We start from the raw sequence: 15,674 nt of genomic DNA, 5'->3' as shown, positions 1-15,674 counted from the left end.
GTGGTCCTTTTTTTTAATAAAAGGATGCTTTTTGCCACTTGCAAAGTAAATAAGGGCTATAGATATATATGCTGGGAGTTTTTCTGATGCCTATGTGGAATAAAGGACAGCAAGCAGAGTTCTAGACAACAGTGAGGAATTGATACAGAAAGTATATTTGAAAATTGTATACGTTTTCCTTACACAATCCTATAACAATATACAACCATAACCATATCAATAATTTGCTGTAAGTGGACAACCCCTTTAAGATGGTTGCCGTCTAGTGTTGTGTACCTTCTAGTATGGCAGATTAAACAGAGGGCTCTTTCTCTCCATAAATAGAGATGTAGTGTATAGTATGTTGTATCTGGATGCAGGAGCCTCTGACTATCTGCCTGCCTCTGCTGATGTGTTATATAACCCGTACGATTTGGAATTTGTCCACTTTCTTTACTTTTATGGGTCATGTTTACTTCACAGCTCAGACTGCTTGGACCCTTTAAGACCCTTTGAACCCTCCGGTGTCTGTAGCTTGAGTGTGAATAAAGTGAATGCAAACTATTGGTAGGGAGCAGCATTGCCTCATCATGAACAGTATACTGTAGAATCATTTATCTGACAGATTAGTACTTGCGGGTCTAATGGCATTTTTGGATGGTCTCCCGATTGATTTGGCAAGGCTCCTCTTGAATTGACGACGACTTTTGATAATGGCTAGCAGGTTTTTTTTTTCTATGCAATCTTGTTCACACATTAAACTTGCATTTCAATGTTTTACATTAAGGAATTTTATGAATAGGAATTTTGTACTTTCTTCTATTGTCCCCGATTGGGTATATTAACACATGACAGATTTGTAGCTAAAAATCCTTATATTTAAAGGGATTGTCTGGGGAATGAAAACATGGCTGCTTTTTCCAAAAACAGCACCACGCATGACAATGGATAGAGTTGGTATTGCATTTGCACTGTATAGAGATTAGTTGCAGTACCACACACTACCCACAGTCAGCAGTGGAGCGGTTTTTGATAGATGGCGGCCATGTTGTTCAGTCTAAAGGCAACTTTTTAAAAGGCTTATTTCAGACCTTCATTACTATAAGTAACCAAGATATTAATGAATGGCACCTAAACGGCAGGTGTGAACTGGGCTAAAAACCGATTTACACTTGCACTTTTTGTAAATGAGTATTTTTTGTCTCTTTGTCTTGTTACAGTATCCTTCCCACACATGCCTGGATCTGGAGGCCCATGGTCTAGTTTGGTAGAACCCTCCAAACCTTGGGATTACTATCCTCGAAGAGAAAAGGACAGAGATCGAGATAGGGAAAGGGACCGTGACAGAGAAAGGGACAGGGACAGAGAACGTGATCGTCCAAGAGAGAGAGATCGAGACAGGGAGAGAGATCGGGAACGTGATCACAGTCCCAGCGTGGGAGCTTACAACAGGTGAGTCGCATTTTTATTAACATGAATGCCTAATTTGGTATTTACAAGAGATTCCCATTTTAATCCGTATGCTAATGAAGCAGTTGGTGTGCCAAGATATTGTTAGCAGCATATGGAGCACGGATATTCACACCTAAATCGCTCCCCTCTTGCTCTGTTTAACCTTATGCATAAAGGAAACCTATCGTCACGGATCTACCTAATAAGGTAAATCCAATGGTAGGTCCCGGCTATATTCCTCACCCCGAGTGTTCTTCTATAACCCATGACCTTCCGTAATTTCACAAAAAAGTTATTCTCTTTGATACATGTAATTGATCAGCAGAGGTTACTGGGGCGTGCCGTGGAGCGTGGGGGTAAAGGCTTCTCCACGCCCCAATAGCATGAGTTGGTCCAGCCCCCACCTATGCAGCTTCGCCCCGAAGTCAGATATATGCGCAGTAGAAGAGAATGAATCTGGCACATGTGCATATCACTGGCTTTGGGACGAGGCCACGCAGCTGAAGCTGAAGACGTGCTGGTTGGTGGAATCAACTTTGGCTACTGGGGCTACCCAGTAGCTTCTGCTGATCATTAACATATATCAAAGATTTTGATTTTGTGTGAAATTACAGGATGTCATGGTCAAATAAAAACACTATGGGGGTGAGAATTGCAGCTGGGACCTACCATCGGATCAACCTTATTAGGTAGATCGATGATGGTAGGTTTCCTTCAACAGAAGACAAGTTTGCTGTGCCCAGACAGGAACAGCAGTCCGGTTGTGTGAATAAGGCCTTATTAGGGGAAGTTTCTATATGACTGAAATACTGCAGGAATTCGGTGCAGAAAATCTAAAAAATAAATGTACTGTTCAAGCAAAATAAACAAGAATTAAAGATTTTGAAAGAAGGCAAATTCTCAAATAGTATAATTTAGGGCTCATGTAGACGGGCGTTTTTGATGTCTGTATGCAATCCTTTTTTTGCAGATGGCAAACGGACCCACTGTTTCCTAAGGGTCTGTTTACATGTCCATTTTTTTCACGGATACGCAGACAATGGGGAAAAAAATTGCAACATGCATTATTTTGTCTCGCATGTGGACCTCGTACATCCGTAGCAGGGTGTTTTTTTCTGGGCAGGTTAAGAAGTAGATTAGAAACCCATCGGGTTTTTTTGCATATGTGAAAAAAACAGATGGCGTCCGCATATTTATATATTTTTTTTTTTTGAAGATGAGCAGCGACACGCCGTCTGAATGACTCCTTATTTTGTCTTTGTCATATAACTGAATAATATTCTTTAAATATTATAATCTCCATAATATTAAATAATCATCATCTCAATAATAATAATCTCCTGAATAATAAAAATCTCTGAGAAGATCCCTCTCTATATACCAGTGCAGGTGGTCTCTCTATTGCAGGTGGAGTGTGGAGGTTGTGGGTTCAAATCCCGGGCTGGGCAAAAAAATTATTTAATTGAATTAAATAGAGACCTTGTGTCTGGGGAAGCCCTGGGAGGTGTAGATGCCATATATGGACTGGTGGTGATATCTCCCTGATGATGTGGTCCCTGCTCTGCTGCTAATTCGACACATCTCTCAAAAGGATTCCTGCCCGATGTCTGCAGATACAAGGAGTCTATGGAAGTCACTCAGTACTGCATGTAACAAACCTGGTATTGAACTGTTCTGGTTTTGAAAGTATCGTCTAAGTACCGAGATTTCCATGCATCGTTCAACCCCCCTATTCCTGATATGAGGAAACTAACATGCTCCCCATCTGCGTTCTTGTCTGTGGTAGTCATTACCTGACTAGGAGTCAGTTGCTTTCGCTAGATGTTTAGTTGCTTCGTCTTGCCCGGGTCGCCCCCTCCCTGGATAGTTTGTGGTATCGGGTAAACACTGAGAAGGACCAGGACATTTCTGTTTCCCTCCTCGGCCGCTGTGTTATGGTGCTGTAAATGGCCTGTGTCTTGTGTTACAAATTACAGGGTGACTGTTTTGGAGTTTCGGAGCCTTATCCACATATGTTAAACAGACACCTTGATTCCGTTCCAAAATGTAAAGGAACATTACGTCTTAACCCTTTCAGATCGCTGAGTTCTGCTCCCCGAAATGCGGTCTCCATGAGTTAACCCGCTTAATAGCTTCCAGACAAAGCCAATTCTCTGAGCTGCAGCCAGCTATGAAAACACTCCGGCATCTTACAGGAGGCCTCCGCACTTTTTTTTTCCCCTTTTCTCCCCTTTCTCTGTGTTTAAGTTGTCCGCTCTCCCTACCACTTTTCCTTGTCATGATTAAAGACGGCCATGAAGTTGTGGGCTACAGGAACTTTAGTTAGGTCTTACCATTCAGCTACATACATGGATTTTCCACATCAATGACTTTATTTTAGGAGCAGGACTAAGGTTTGTATCATGAAGAAGTCTATGTGCTCCAGGTCATTATCTAGTGTCAGATATAAAGATGTGCTGCAGGGTGTCCCTACACCTCACACACATGCACACTAGGCAGGCTTTTTACATAGGAAATCTACCATTATATTCGAGCATGGATAAACCAGGGACACTTACTCATAGATCCAGGCAGTGTGACTGATGATTTTCTTATACTTGTTATCCATGGCTTCCTTCCTTCTAAAATCAACTTCTTAAATCCTGCTAATGATCAACAAGGCCTGTGGGTGGGAGTTACCAGAGCCCCTCCGTACTGCAGACTTACAGGCTCCCACTATGGGCTGAAGCTTCCTCTTCTGTGGTGAGATTACATCAGGAAGAGGGAAGGGGGTGGGTGAGACAGTGTAGCAGCCTGTGAAGCTACAGTACCATCACCCACAGTCCTTCTGACTCATTAGTATGATAGTATAATCTTATGAACAAAGGATCAGTCAAAAAAGAAATGCGTTATGATCCTTCATTTCACCTACATCTGCAGTTGAAGATGCAGGAAACCCAATACACACAAGTGGCTTTGTAACCATAAATGACGCCTTAAAATTTCTGATTTGCTCAAAAATGATTTGTCTTGAGGTCTGGCCAATCTTTTTTTCACTTTTCTGTTTTAGTAGATTGTTACACATAATATAACAATCTTGTAGCATCTCTTATGACTACTTTATGCTCCTTTATCGTTTTGACAGTTAACGTTTGTGGGTGTGTCTCTGCATTGTCTGAAACCGACCAATCGGTCGCTGAAAGTTTAAATTGTTGTGGTTACACCCACCCGAGTAACTACTCATAACACTGACGAAGGGATAAAACAAAAAGGCTGAACCCTAGTGGGGGGATCCTCATTGGCTCTCATTGTCTTTGCAGCAGAGGACTCCTTTTAGTAAGGTAGTGGCATGCTGTATTTGTCTGTGTATATGCACTTTACTCCCCTGTGAGCGGTACGGGATGCCTTCATCCCCCCTCCCCCCAGCTGCTGCAGACACCCTGCAGTTGTCAGACACGGTGTGGTGTGCTCCTCAGACGTGGCTAACCAGTACACGTGGCCGGTGCCAGAAGCCTCTGATTCAGTACAGCGAGACAGCATTACGTAGTGCACTGATTCATATCAGCAGCCAAATTTGTGTAAACTGCAGGAGTCAAAATAAAGCGAAGATTTCAATCTCCAGCTCCAGGTCTTTACGGCTGTGCAGTGTATGTGCCCTGTAGGCAGTAATGCATTTTCCAGGATGTGACAGGTTCAGGAAGATTCAGTACAAAGTGTTCATCATTAGCCGTATGCAGGATGGACTCGGGATGGGAGCCAAAGACTTCATGTGTAATTCCGAGTCCTCGCGGGAGACCAGGAGGTGTCTGAACAGTCACTAGTTTTTCTTATCCATACAAAGTCGTCTGAAAAATTGGTTTTGAAAGTTTATCTGATTTAAGATGCCTCACCCTGCCCAGTTATGCTTTATATAGGGGCAAGTGCCAAGAAACCTGCAAGTTTACCTTCTTGTGACCACACATAGTAGACTTATACCACCATAAGGTTAAAGGGATCCCATCTTCAGGTTTTGTGTTATCAAACTGATGATAGGTTCCTATAGCATATAACAGGTAGGTGCCTGCTCTAGTGCAGAGAAAATAAAGTATTTAAGTTTACCTGACTACCGCAGCAAACGCCACTCCAATCTGGCCTGGGTGCAGCTGCACTGTCTGCCGTCAGATTTGAACAGCGTTTGGTGTGGACTTCACTGGAAAGGAGAAGGAGAGAAGGAAGATGCTATGAGGATTCATGTAAATGTCTCTCTTGCACTGCCCCCATGACTCTTGCAGCCAGGTAAACATTTAAAACCTTATTTTCTCTAGATCCATTATAAAGGCTTTAAAAAAATAAAACAATAAAAAAAAAAAATATATATATATATAATATATATATATGCAATTCCTACATATTGTATACTATATTAAGCTGTTATCGGGTTGATGCCTCAAAACCTGATGACTGGTTCCCTCTTGTGTACAGAAAGGGTTCATATCTCTCCATACAGGGCAGGTGTCTGCTGTATTAAAGCTGCTGCGATTGATCCCAATATATTGCTGCACATGAGTGCATGGAGCAAGTTTGTTGGACCATACCCACTCACAGGCAACAGGCTAAAAGGAACTTTCCAGTCACAGCTGATTGATTGAATTATACCTTTTCCCATGCCTGAAGGGAGGAACATGAGTCCAGGTTTCCTGCAAGGTTCTAAGAATGAATGAACAATGAATATGAGTCCTGCTCCACCGTTCAGACCCTGCACCATGTATTATACAATGAATTAGCTGTGACTGGAGTGTTCCTTTTAAGAATTATGGTCATGGCCATTTTCACCTTTTTATAAACTTCTCTCTAATAAATGTAATGGTTATGCCACCAGCATGAGAGCAGCACAGTGGCTCAGTGGTTAGCACTACAGCCTTGCAGTGCTGGGGACCTGGATTCATGTCCCAGGGTCAACATCTGCAAAGAGTTTGTATGTTCTCTCCGGTTTCCTCCCACAGTCCAAAACATACTGGTAGGTTGATTAGATTGTAAGCCCCATGGGGACAGCAAGTTCTGTGCAGCGCTGCGTAATCTGTGTGCGCTATATAGATAAAGGAATTATTATTATTAGAAAAGTTACGGTTTCAACAGTTTAGTCCAGAATATGTCTGCACTTTCTTTTGGTCGCCTAAGGGTGCATTCACACGTGGTATGCCCGCCGTGTGCTGGAGAGGAGGAGGAGGAGGTGGTAATTTGTGTGCGCTATATAAATAAAGGAATTATTAATATTGAATATTTTGTAAAGGTAACCTTCTCACCCTGAGCCATTTGCTACTTCTTGGTCTCCCCCCTGTGATGCTGAAAGCACTTGCATAACATATAGTTGGTTCAGGCCATATAAGGCAGAGGTTATTGAAGTTTTATCATGATTTATTACTAATGTTTTCCTGTAAGATGGAAAATGATTATCTGTTTCTGAACTGATTTGGCACAATGGAAGACTCTAATTGTAGGAACGTCAGTAGATCAAGGGAAGCAAGATACCCCCTGCTCACATCTGCTCCTTCTCTTTTGTGATACCATCTTTAGGCCTCCTCAGTCAGTGTGATCTATGTATTACATCTTGTTTTTACCAGCGGACACAACTACAGCAGATTCTGAGGGATTTGATCTATAGCTCCTTGATAATATGTTTGACTGTGGTTCAGGAAAATAGTTGTAACCCATCTGCTCTGCTCTTCTTGAACTTTTTTTTTTTGCTCTAGTGGGTACACACAACGACTGCAGTTTTTAATACTGTTTGAAATCCGCAGTGAATCCAATTTTAGTTTTCCTATTACTGCAAAATGCCAAACTGGAAATGTATTGGGTGATTTGTGGCTCCACTAGAATTCATATTTAAACAGTCCTCCTCATCATGCTGTTCACATTTTGACATCATGAGACCAAGACACCTAACAATTGATAATCTTTAGCCCTTGCCATTGCTAAGCTTCAAGCTACTTACACTGAGCAGAACTGATGGTTTCCAACAATGTTGAAGCCAGTAAGAAACAAAGAACAGCTAAGGGTATGGGCATCGCCCCCTACTAACAACCCAGTGCTACCAGTGTTTTCCTATCTTCTTGTTAGTTACTGTTTGAAGACAAATGGCAAATACACTTTATTGCTTAAGACAATACATTCACAGGACCTGAGAGCGCTACGCTTCAGCTACTGTCATCACTAAAGGAGCTAGTGTGTTGTTTAGTGTGGCCTCGTGGCACTTTGTGAATGGTACAGTTATAGGCCCATATTACTTGATTTATATCATTTCGGTCATTGTGCCACTGCATGAACGACACAGGCCTAATCTCATCGTCATGGATGAAAATGTGCCTTTATACCCCAGAATCTCAATGACCTGAGGGACACCCTATACGCTGAATGGGACGCCGCCACAGCAGGCAATTAGTAGACTTGTGAACAGCAGGAGACGGCAACGTCATGTGTAATTGATGCTCAAGGCTGAGTTGGTTAGATGATGACCTGTATGTGACTTAGTGCTGGTGTTGGCTTTTGTTTCACTAAATGTTTGAGATGAGGAAATCGCCTTCTATTTTCGTGATATAAATCCCTGTAGTGTCAACCATTTTTATAAATTTCACCAAAAAGCCAATTATACCTAACTATACCAAAATCCATATATATTCTGTTCCTCTTTGAGCCCACTTCTGCCTGTGTAACAAAAAGAATTATAAAGCGTTTTGCTTATATAGGAGAACATATGCAAATAAGTTTTCCAGGACGGGAAAAGGAACACTACGCCTCTTTTCTAACTTGTAATGAAGCCACTTGCCATCAAGCATCACTTCCAGGAAGCCTAATGACATGGTGCAGGATTAAAACCAAACTAGTATATCTATTCCAGAAGGAACAGATTCCATCCAATGAAGAGTTTCTTTTATATGGCCATTTCTGTAACCACCTGATGTCAAGATTTCCGTGTTACTCATTGTGAACTTTCCTTTTTCCACAGTGAAGAGGAGCGATACAGATACAAAGAGTATTCTGACAGAACCGAGAGGGGCTACGAGAGGCACAGGGAGAGAATAAGCCGAGAGAAGGAAGAGCGGCATAGAGAGAGGAGGCATCGAGAGAAGGAAGAGTCCTCACGCCACAAATCATCCAGAAGGTAATATCAATTACTGGTTTACATCCCAATTATCACTAGGCAAAGTACTTTCTTGCCCAAGATCCAACACAACGCTAACCAAGACACCATCCAATGAGTTTTCTTATTTGTGTGTGGGACCAGACTTCAAGGCTTGTGCCAAGCATTATTATACCCAGGAGAGTGTATAACATGTACTGATCGTAGGGAATGGTCCCCTTAGGTCACAAGAATGGGGTTTCTGTTGATCCAGTAAATACAATGGGAGCAACCGATATGTTGCACTTGTATTCTCTTTCGTGGCTGTCTGAGCGCTGTGCTCAGCCATTTTTGCTGATACTGTAGTGTTGAATGAAGTCACAGGAGAAATACTCAACCTGCTGCTTTATTCAGTTAGTGATGGGAGCCCCTGTTCAGTGGGGTGTTCTCTTTTATTTGATTGGTGAGGGTCCCAGGAGTCGGGCCTTCACCAGTTAGATTGTTATGCGATCAGGGAGAAGAAGGTGCGGCACTCTCCAGTGTGGTACTACAAACTTCGTTTTTATTCGGTGCAGTTACAGGACGCCGACATGCGGCAGGGAAATGGGCCGTTTCACGCTATGAAGCGCTTTCTCAAGCCTCTGAAACGGCCCGTTGCCCTGCCGCATGTCGGCGTCCTGTAACTGCACCTGCACCGAATAAAAACAAAGTTTGTAGTACCACACTGGAGAGTGCCGCACCTTCTTCTCCCTGGACGCTTTACCGCTACCTGGACTTGTGCTTGTGCTGAGCACCCCGGAGGTACGAATGCTCACAACTGATGCTCCCTGCACATATCATCCTGATGGTGTGAATACGAGTGGGGGTAGTGCCGGTACCGCTTCTACATGGTTACCAGTTAGATTGTTATACACTATGTTATTGGTACGGCAATAATTTACGGTACAATCCCTTTGAAGAGGATCTGTCAGCACGTTTTGGGACACTAAAGCACCCAAAGTTCCTTATAATAATAATTTTTAATTTATATAGAATGGACAAATCACCCTTTAGAACATCCATATTGAAATAAAAAAACCATGAATACTTACCTGGTACTTCACCCCGGCTTCACTGCGCATGCGTGGTTATGGCGCTTGTGCAATGAACCCAGGGTGTACAGCTCCAGCATGACTGAAGTACTGTCAGGGGGTGGGAGCACAAAAGATGGGTAAATGTTTGGTTTTTTTCTTGATAGCACCCATGGAGTGACTAGCTAAAGGGTGTTTTGGGGCACTAAACCTTCGGTCCATAAGGACCTGTGGGTTGTTTAGTGTCCCAAATTGTGTGACGGGTTCTCTATAATAGAACCTAGAAAGAGATATGTGATAACAAGACAATTCCCACTGCTTATGACTGGTCCACTGTTCTCCTTGGGCTTTGTTGATACCTGTGTATACAAAGCTGCAACATTTATGTCATGGCCACCGTGAGGCTGAGCTGCTATAGGCCAGCGCTGGTTAGGTACTCGTTATAGGTCTTTTTTATTGCATATCCCTGATGTCTGAATTGTGACACTTTTGGATTTCTGTACAAAATGTCAGGGTGGATCCATGGCCGTAGTTTGAAAGTTGATTTTTTTTTTAAACCCTAATATCCAAACAACATGTCACCCCCATGAAGCCTTTTGTCCACACATTTTTTTTGCCGTCTTTGGGCAAAAGGTAGAGAAATTGAAATGTTGCCACAAATCTTTTTTTTGCAAGTTTTTGGGTAGAGTAGTCAGACACATGTCACCTGCAGCTCTTTCCAGTAGGTTTCAGGTCCACCTGGAGTTTTTCCCACATAGTATGCTGTACAATGGTTTCATTATGTTCCCAGTCATTTTTTTTGATTAATGTCTCAGATTTGTTCTATAGCTTGTGCTGGTGTAATAAATGTTACAAATATACATTTAGAGAATTATATATAATTTTGTTCCTCACGGGATTTGGAGTTTTCTTTCATCTCTGGTTTGGGATATTGTTATTGGAACAAGGAAATACTTTTTTTATATGATTTTATGGTTTTATGTTTTTTATTCTTTGTTGTTAGAAACAATGCAGACTGATTCCCTTACTCTTCACTTTAATTGAATCAAATGGACTTTGGGTATCATTGGGTATATTCACACACGGCAGATTGCTTGTAGGTTCTACCTCATTCATTTTAATGGAACATACAGAGGTTTATGCACATTCTGCAGGAACTACCTCATTCACATGAATGAACCTGATTTTCACTTGCAGAAAATGCTATTACATTCGGGCTTAAAGGGGTTGTCCACCTTCAGCAAACAAATTATAGTTTGCGTAAAATCTATCTAATTTCCCAATATGCTTTCTGTATTCGTTACTTGCGGTTTCTAGATCTCTGCTTGCTGTAATTGAACAGGAAGCTTCATTGTTTACTTCCTGTGGATAATAACCCTGGTCATGTGATGTCACACAGGTGCACGGCTCGTTATATAATAGAGAAATCAGAGCTGTGTGATATAACAAGCTGTGCACCTGTGTGACATCACAGGAAGTAAACAACGAAGCTTCGTGTTGAATTACAGCAAGCAGAGATCTAGAAACCGTGAGGAATTGATACAGGAAGTATATTGGAAAATTGTATAACTTTTCATTCAGCAAATAGATAAATAGTTTGTGCAGAGTGGACAACCCTTTTAATTCACATGGGTCAGATGAGAATCTCTTACTGAACAAGCTTGCAAGGTCATATTTTTTTGTTATTTTTTTTAAAGTTTTTGTTTTGTGTGACTGGGTAGCACCCAAGCCTAAATCCTAAAAGGACCATAAGGTATCCCTACCACTTAAGACACCAGTTACAGATGTGACTTAGGTTGTGCTTCTGTAGCAGGAGATAATGTGAGCTCTGGACCTTATAACCGCAGCGTTTGTCGATGCTTCTTTCCCCAGCAGCAGCAGGCGCCGTCATGACAGTGAAGAAGGTGACAGTCATAGAAGACACAAACACAAAAAATCCAAACGAAGCAAAGAAGGCAAAGACACGGGAAGTGAGCCCGCCCCAGAGCCAGAGAGCGTCGAGGCGTCCGCTGACTGAACCTGCCAGACACACGCCCAACGCAAATCTACTACTACTTCATTTTACCAAAAGTGATTCACGGGACAGGATGTCGTTGTTAGAATAACAAGTATTTTCTTCAGGGTATTAAAACAAAAATGATAAATCTTAACATTTGTGTGTTAGCATGACAAGGTTCACGATTTCTTTTGTATTTTTCTGGTTTCTGGGGAAAATAAAGTGATTTTTTTTTTCATATTTTGTTGATTTTTAGACTCAATCGGTGTGTTTGTGTACATTGATGGACTCCAGGGTAATTCTAAAATCCATATCATACACGTCACCTATCGTCAGGGGGTGCTATGTTTTAGGAGACAAGTGAGTAGATGGTTTTGAAGTTGATTAATTAGGAGGAGGAACTTTAGCGACCTTGACCAGGGCTCGATGGTTCGACAACTGCAGGATTCCTACTGAAAGACCCAATCAATGGCAAGGCTCATTGAATCACAGGGTATACAATATGTATAAAGTGATTTTTTTTTTTTTTTTTTTAAGTCATTTGAAGTTGCTCCTTAGAAACCCCTTAAACTTAGTGTTGCTAAGAACTTACGTGTTCATCTAGCCGATCCAGTAATCAATTGGTCTTTTATTGTATTGAGTGTTTTTACACAAGCTGAAAGTCATGTAACATAATGCAGGCTGTAGTTATCGGTGAAGATGGAAAGTAACTTGTGAGAGATCAAGGCCTCAGGATGATGAAGATTGATGTAATCCCTACACAGTTGTCAGGTTTTAAGAAACAAGTCAATCTCCTCTTCTGCAGTCGCTGAGATCTTGGTGGCCGCCATAATTTTGGTGGCCCTGACCTTAACACGAATGGCTGACGTTTAGCATCACATTACTAGCCACCACACACAATACAAACTACAGGCAGTCCCTGGGTTATGTACAAGACAGGTTACTTTGGTTTGTACTTAAGTTGAATTTGTATGCAAGTCAGAACTGTATATTTTATAATTGTAGCTCAAAAACAAAAAATTTTTTTGTCCGTGACAATTGGATTTTCAAAATGTTGTGCTGTAATGTGATCAAGGATTATCAATAGATCTTCATCACAGACACCTTACAGCTGATCATTGCAGTCTGGGACCATAGTAAAGCATCTAGAGAGCTGCACCAGAGGTCAGAGTGGCCAGAGGGGTCCGTCTGTAACTAGGGGTTGTCTGTAAGTTGGGTGTCCTTAAAGGAATCCTACCACCTTCAAATTGTACTTCTAAGCATCACATACCGTGCACCAGCTCAGGGAGAGCATAGCTTCGTTATTCTCATAAACCGCTGTAATGCTTTTAAACACTTTTGTAATCTTTATATGCGAAGCAGCTTCGGTGCTCGGTAGTACGCACTCGGCGCACCATGCACGCGACTGTGTGCGCCTGAACAGGAAGTGCCGGAGAGCCGGTGACGTTTCGCGTGCATGGTGCGCCCAAGCTGCTTCGCATATAAAGATTACAAAAGTGTTTAAAAGCATTACAGCGGTTTATGAGAATAACGAAGCTATGCTCTCCCTGAGCTGGTGCACGGTATGTGATGCTTAGAAGTACAATTTGAAAGTGGTAGGTTTGCTTTAAGTAAGGGACCACCTGTACATAGTAAGCTGTGGATCAGTTGTCTTCTAATTTCCTCCATTTTTATGATGCAGGAGTTATGATCTCAGCCTTTCATCATACATTTATATGGCAGAAACTGGAAGTAAATATGATAAATCATCCCCCGCATACATATCGTTTTCTCTTCTGATAGTTATGGTTTTTTTTATGACAAGAAAATAACTATTTTTTGTTTGGGAGAATTTTTTAAATTTTAATATTGTCTTCAGGGGGACTGATTTGGTAAGCTATGTGTAGTGCTGCGTAATCTCTGTGCGCTATATAAAAATAAAGGAATGGAAAATAAAGGACGGAGTCAACAATATATCTATGAAAAGGGCCAAAAGTAATGGTAACCCAGCTGAATTTTATCCCAGTGTTCTGACATAAAATAAGCCAATCTTATGGGAGGTGCAAAGTACAAGCAGACAGTGTTACACTACAACAGATTTATCATCCAGCATCAGACTCCTACAGGCATCATGAGAAGAACCTCATCTAATTTTCCCATTAATAGGGAAGTGCTTGTATATACAAATGACATGCACTCTATGAAAAAGACAGACATGTGTTAGTATGTGCTTCAATACCACAGACTTGGAGAGCATTGGCAATGCATTGGTAGCCGCACATTTAAAGGGGTTGTCCGAGTTAAAAAAAAAAAAAAACTATAGGTGGCCGGGAGCGGGCTGCCTAAAATAATAAAGCTGTACTTACCTCCGGTGCCCTCCGGTATCCAGCGCTGCTGTCGCTCCGGTCCGGGCGCCATGTAAACAAACAGCGCTGCAGTCCAGCGCTGCTCCGGCGGCCATGTTTGTTTACATGGTGCCCGGACCGGAACGACAGCAGCGCTGGATACGGGAGGGCACCGGGAGGTAAGTACAGCTTTATTATTTTAGTCAGCCCGCTCCCGGCCACATATAGTTTTTTTTTTGAAAACTCAGACAACCCCTTTAAATGTAAGGTATATAGAAAAAAAATCTTCAGCTGCATATGTGAAACAATTGAGTCAACCAAAGTCATGGATAATGCAATGTAAACTAAGAAACATTTATCAAAAGTAGTGCAAATTTTTAATGTCTTGTCGGACACAGGGCAACCGTGACCCAATACTGACGCAGACACTTTATAAATACATGTGCAAGCAGTTTCCTCTATGGGTCATTATGTTATTTTAATGAGGTTGTATGACACAGGCTGATGAAAATATTCCATACCGTGGCCCCAGAACTGTTGTATAGGAAAACTAAAGAGTTACTAGAGAGTTTTTCATGTTTACAAGTTTTTCCATCTGTTTATAATAATGTGCAATATAAATAACCATGTACATTGGGCCATAAGGGGTTGACCTAACATACAATGCATGTATCTCCTATAATTAACTTTTACAATGTTGAGTCAGTCCTTTGTTCTAGGCATAGAAATATGGCCATTATTTTCTGTTCTATCTGTCCGCACCTCACATCAGTGAAGCTCCATGTAGTTAGTAGTATTTTTTGTACCGTTTAGTTAGTGCCTGTAGCTTTGGTGCTGATAGCTGTGCACTTCTGCATCAATGGCACGACGTAGCACTAATAGTAAATCGCCGGAGACAACCCAAATGGCAGATTATCAATTTAATGAATCAATAAAGGGTCTACAAGAAAATCAATGATTGCGTTATTGAGGCTGTGAGTATACAGTTTGCCGGCGACCAGTCCTTGTTATGTCTCCTTACAGCTAAAGTCAATTTTTTTTCACTACTGAGGATGGGGATGTTAAACCTTCAGTTTTATTTTTTGCAGACGTGAAAAAAACGGAAGCATAACACACGTGGAAAAAATGCGGAAATGAAGCAAGCGCGCAACGGACCTGCAACACATTCACATAGTGAATCCACACTAAACTTTTTATTATAAAGGGATTGGCTGTGGCTTTTTCACTTTTTCACAATAGGACTATGTATAACGCACGGCATTATACATAGTCCTATTCTTTTAAAGGGAAACTGAGCTACACTGGTGCCATGCAGGGCCGGATTAAGGTTGGTGGGGACCCTTGGGCGCAAAATCTGGTGGAGGCCCCCACTAAGTGTAGCGTACACACACACACGTCCTCCTGCTTCCTTTCCACTATCCCAGCAGTAACACAGCTACATACAGCCGCCTCACACCAGTAACACAGCTACATACAGCCGCCTCACACCAGTAACACAGCTACATACAGCCGCCTCGTCCCCAGTAACACAGCTACATACAGCTGCCTCGTCCCCAGTAACACAGCTACATACAGCCGCCTCGCCCCCAGTAACACAGCTACATACAGCCGCCTTGCCCCCAGTAACACCGCTACATACAGCCGCCTCATCCCCAGTAACACAGTTACATACAGCCGCCTCGCCCCCAGTAACACTGCTACATACAGCCGCCTCGCCCCCAGTAACACAGCTACATACAGCCGCCTCGCCCCCAGTAACAACGCTACATACAGCCGCC

General features: G+C 42.1%; 1 protein-coding gene across 5 annotated transcripts in view; it reads left to right on the top strand.

Annotated features, from left to right (window-relative positions):
- The window catches only part of FIP1L1 (factor interacting with PAPOLA and CPSF1), a 33,339-nt gene extending 21,529 nt beyond the window's left edge, over positions 1 to 11,810 (top strand). For 4 of the 5 annotated variants that reach the window (XM_072124383.1, XM_072124367.1, XM_072124375.1 and 1 more), the window contains 3 exons: positions 1,200 to 1,431; positions 8,393 to 8,548; positions 11,449 to 11,810. In XM_072124383.1, coding sequence (XP_071980484.1) covers positions 1,200 to 1,431; positions 8,393 to 8,548; positions 11,449 to 11,593 — 533 coding nt within the window. In that variant the 3' untranslated portion in view covers positions 11,594 to 11,810. The remainder of the gene's footprint in view (positions 1 to 1,199; positions 1,432 to 8,392; positions 8,549 to 11,448) is intronic. The other variant, XM_072124358.1, reaches the window with a different exon arrangement.
- Positions 11,811 to 15,674: the final 3,864 nt, after the last annotated feature.

Source organism: Engystomops pustulosus, chromosome 1 (assembly GCF_040894005.1).
Source record: "Engystomops pustulosus chromosome 1, aEngPut4.maternal, whole genome shotgun sequence".
Lineage (NCBI taxonomy): Eukaryota > Metazoa > Chordata > Amphibia > Anura > Leptodactylidae > Engystomops > Engystomops pustulosus.
Note: the sequence above shows the minus strand (reverse complement) of the source record. Positions and strands in the feature narration are given on the sequence as shown.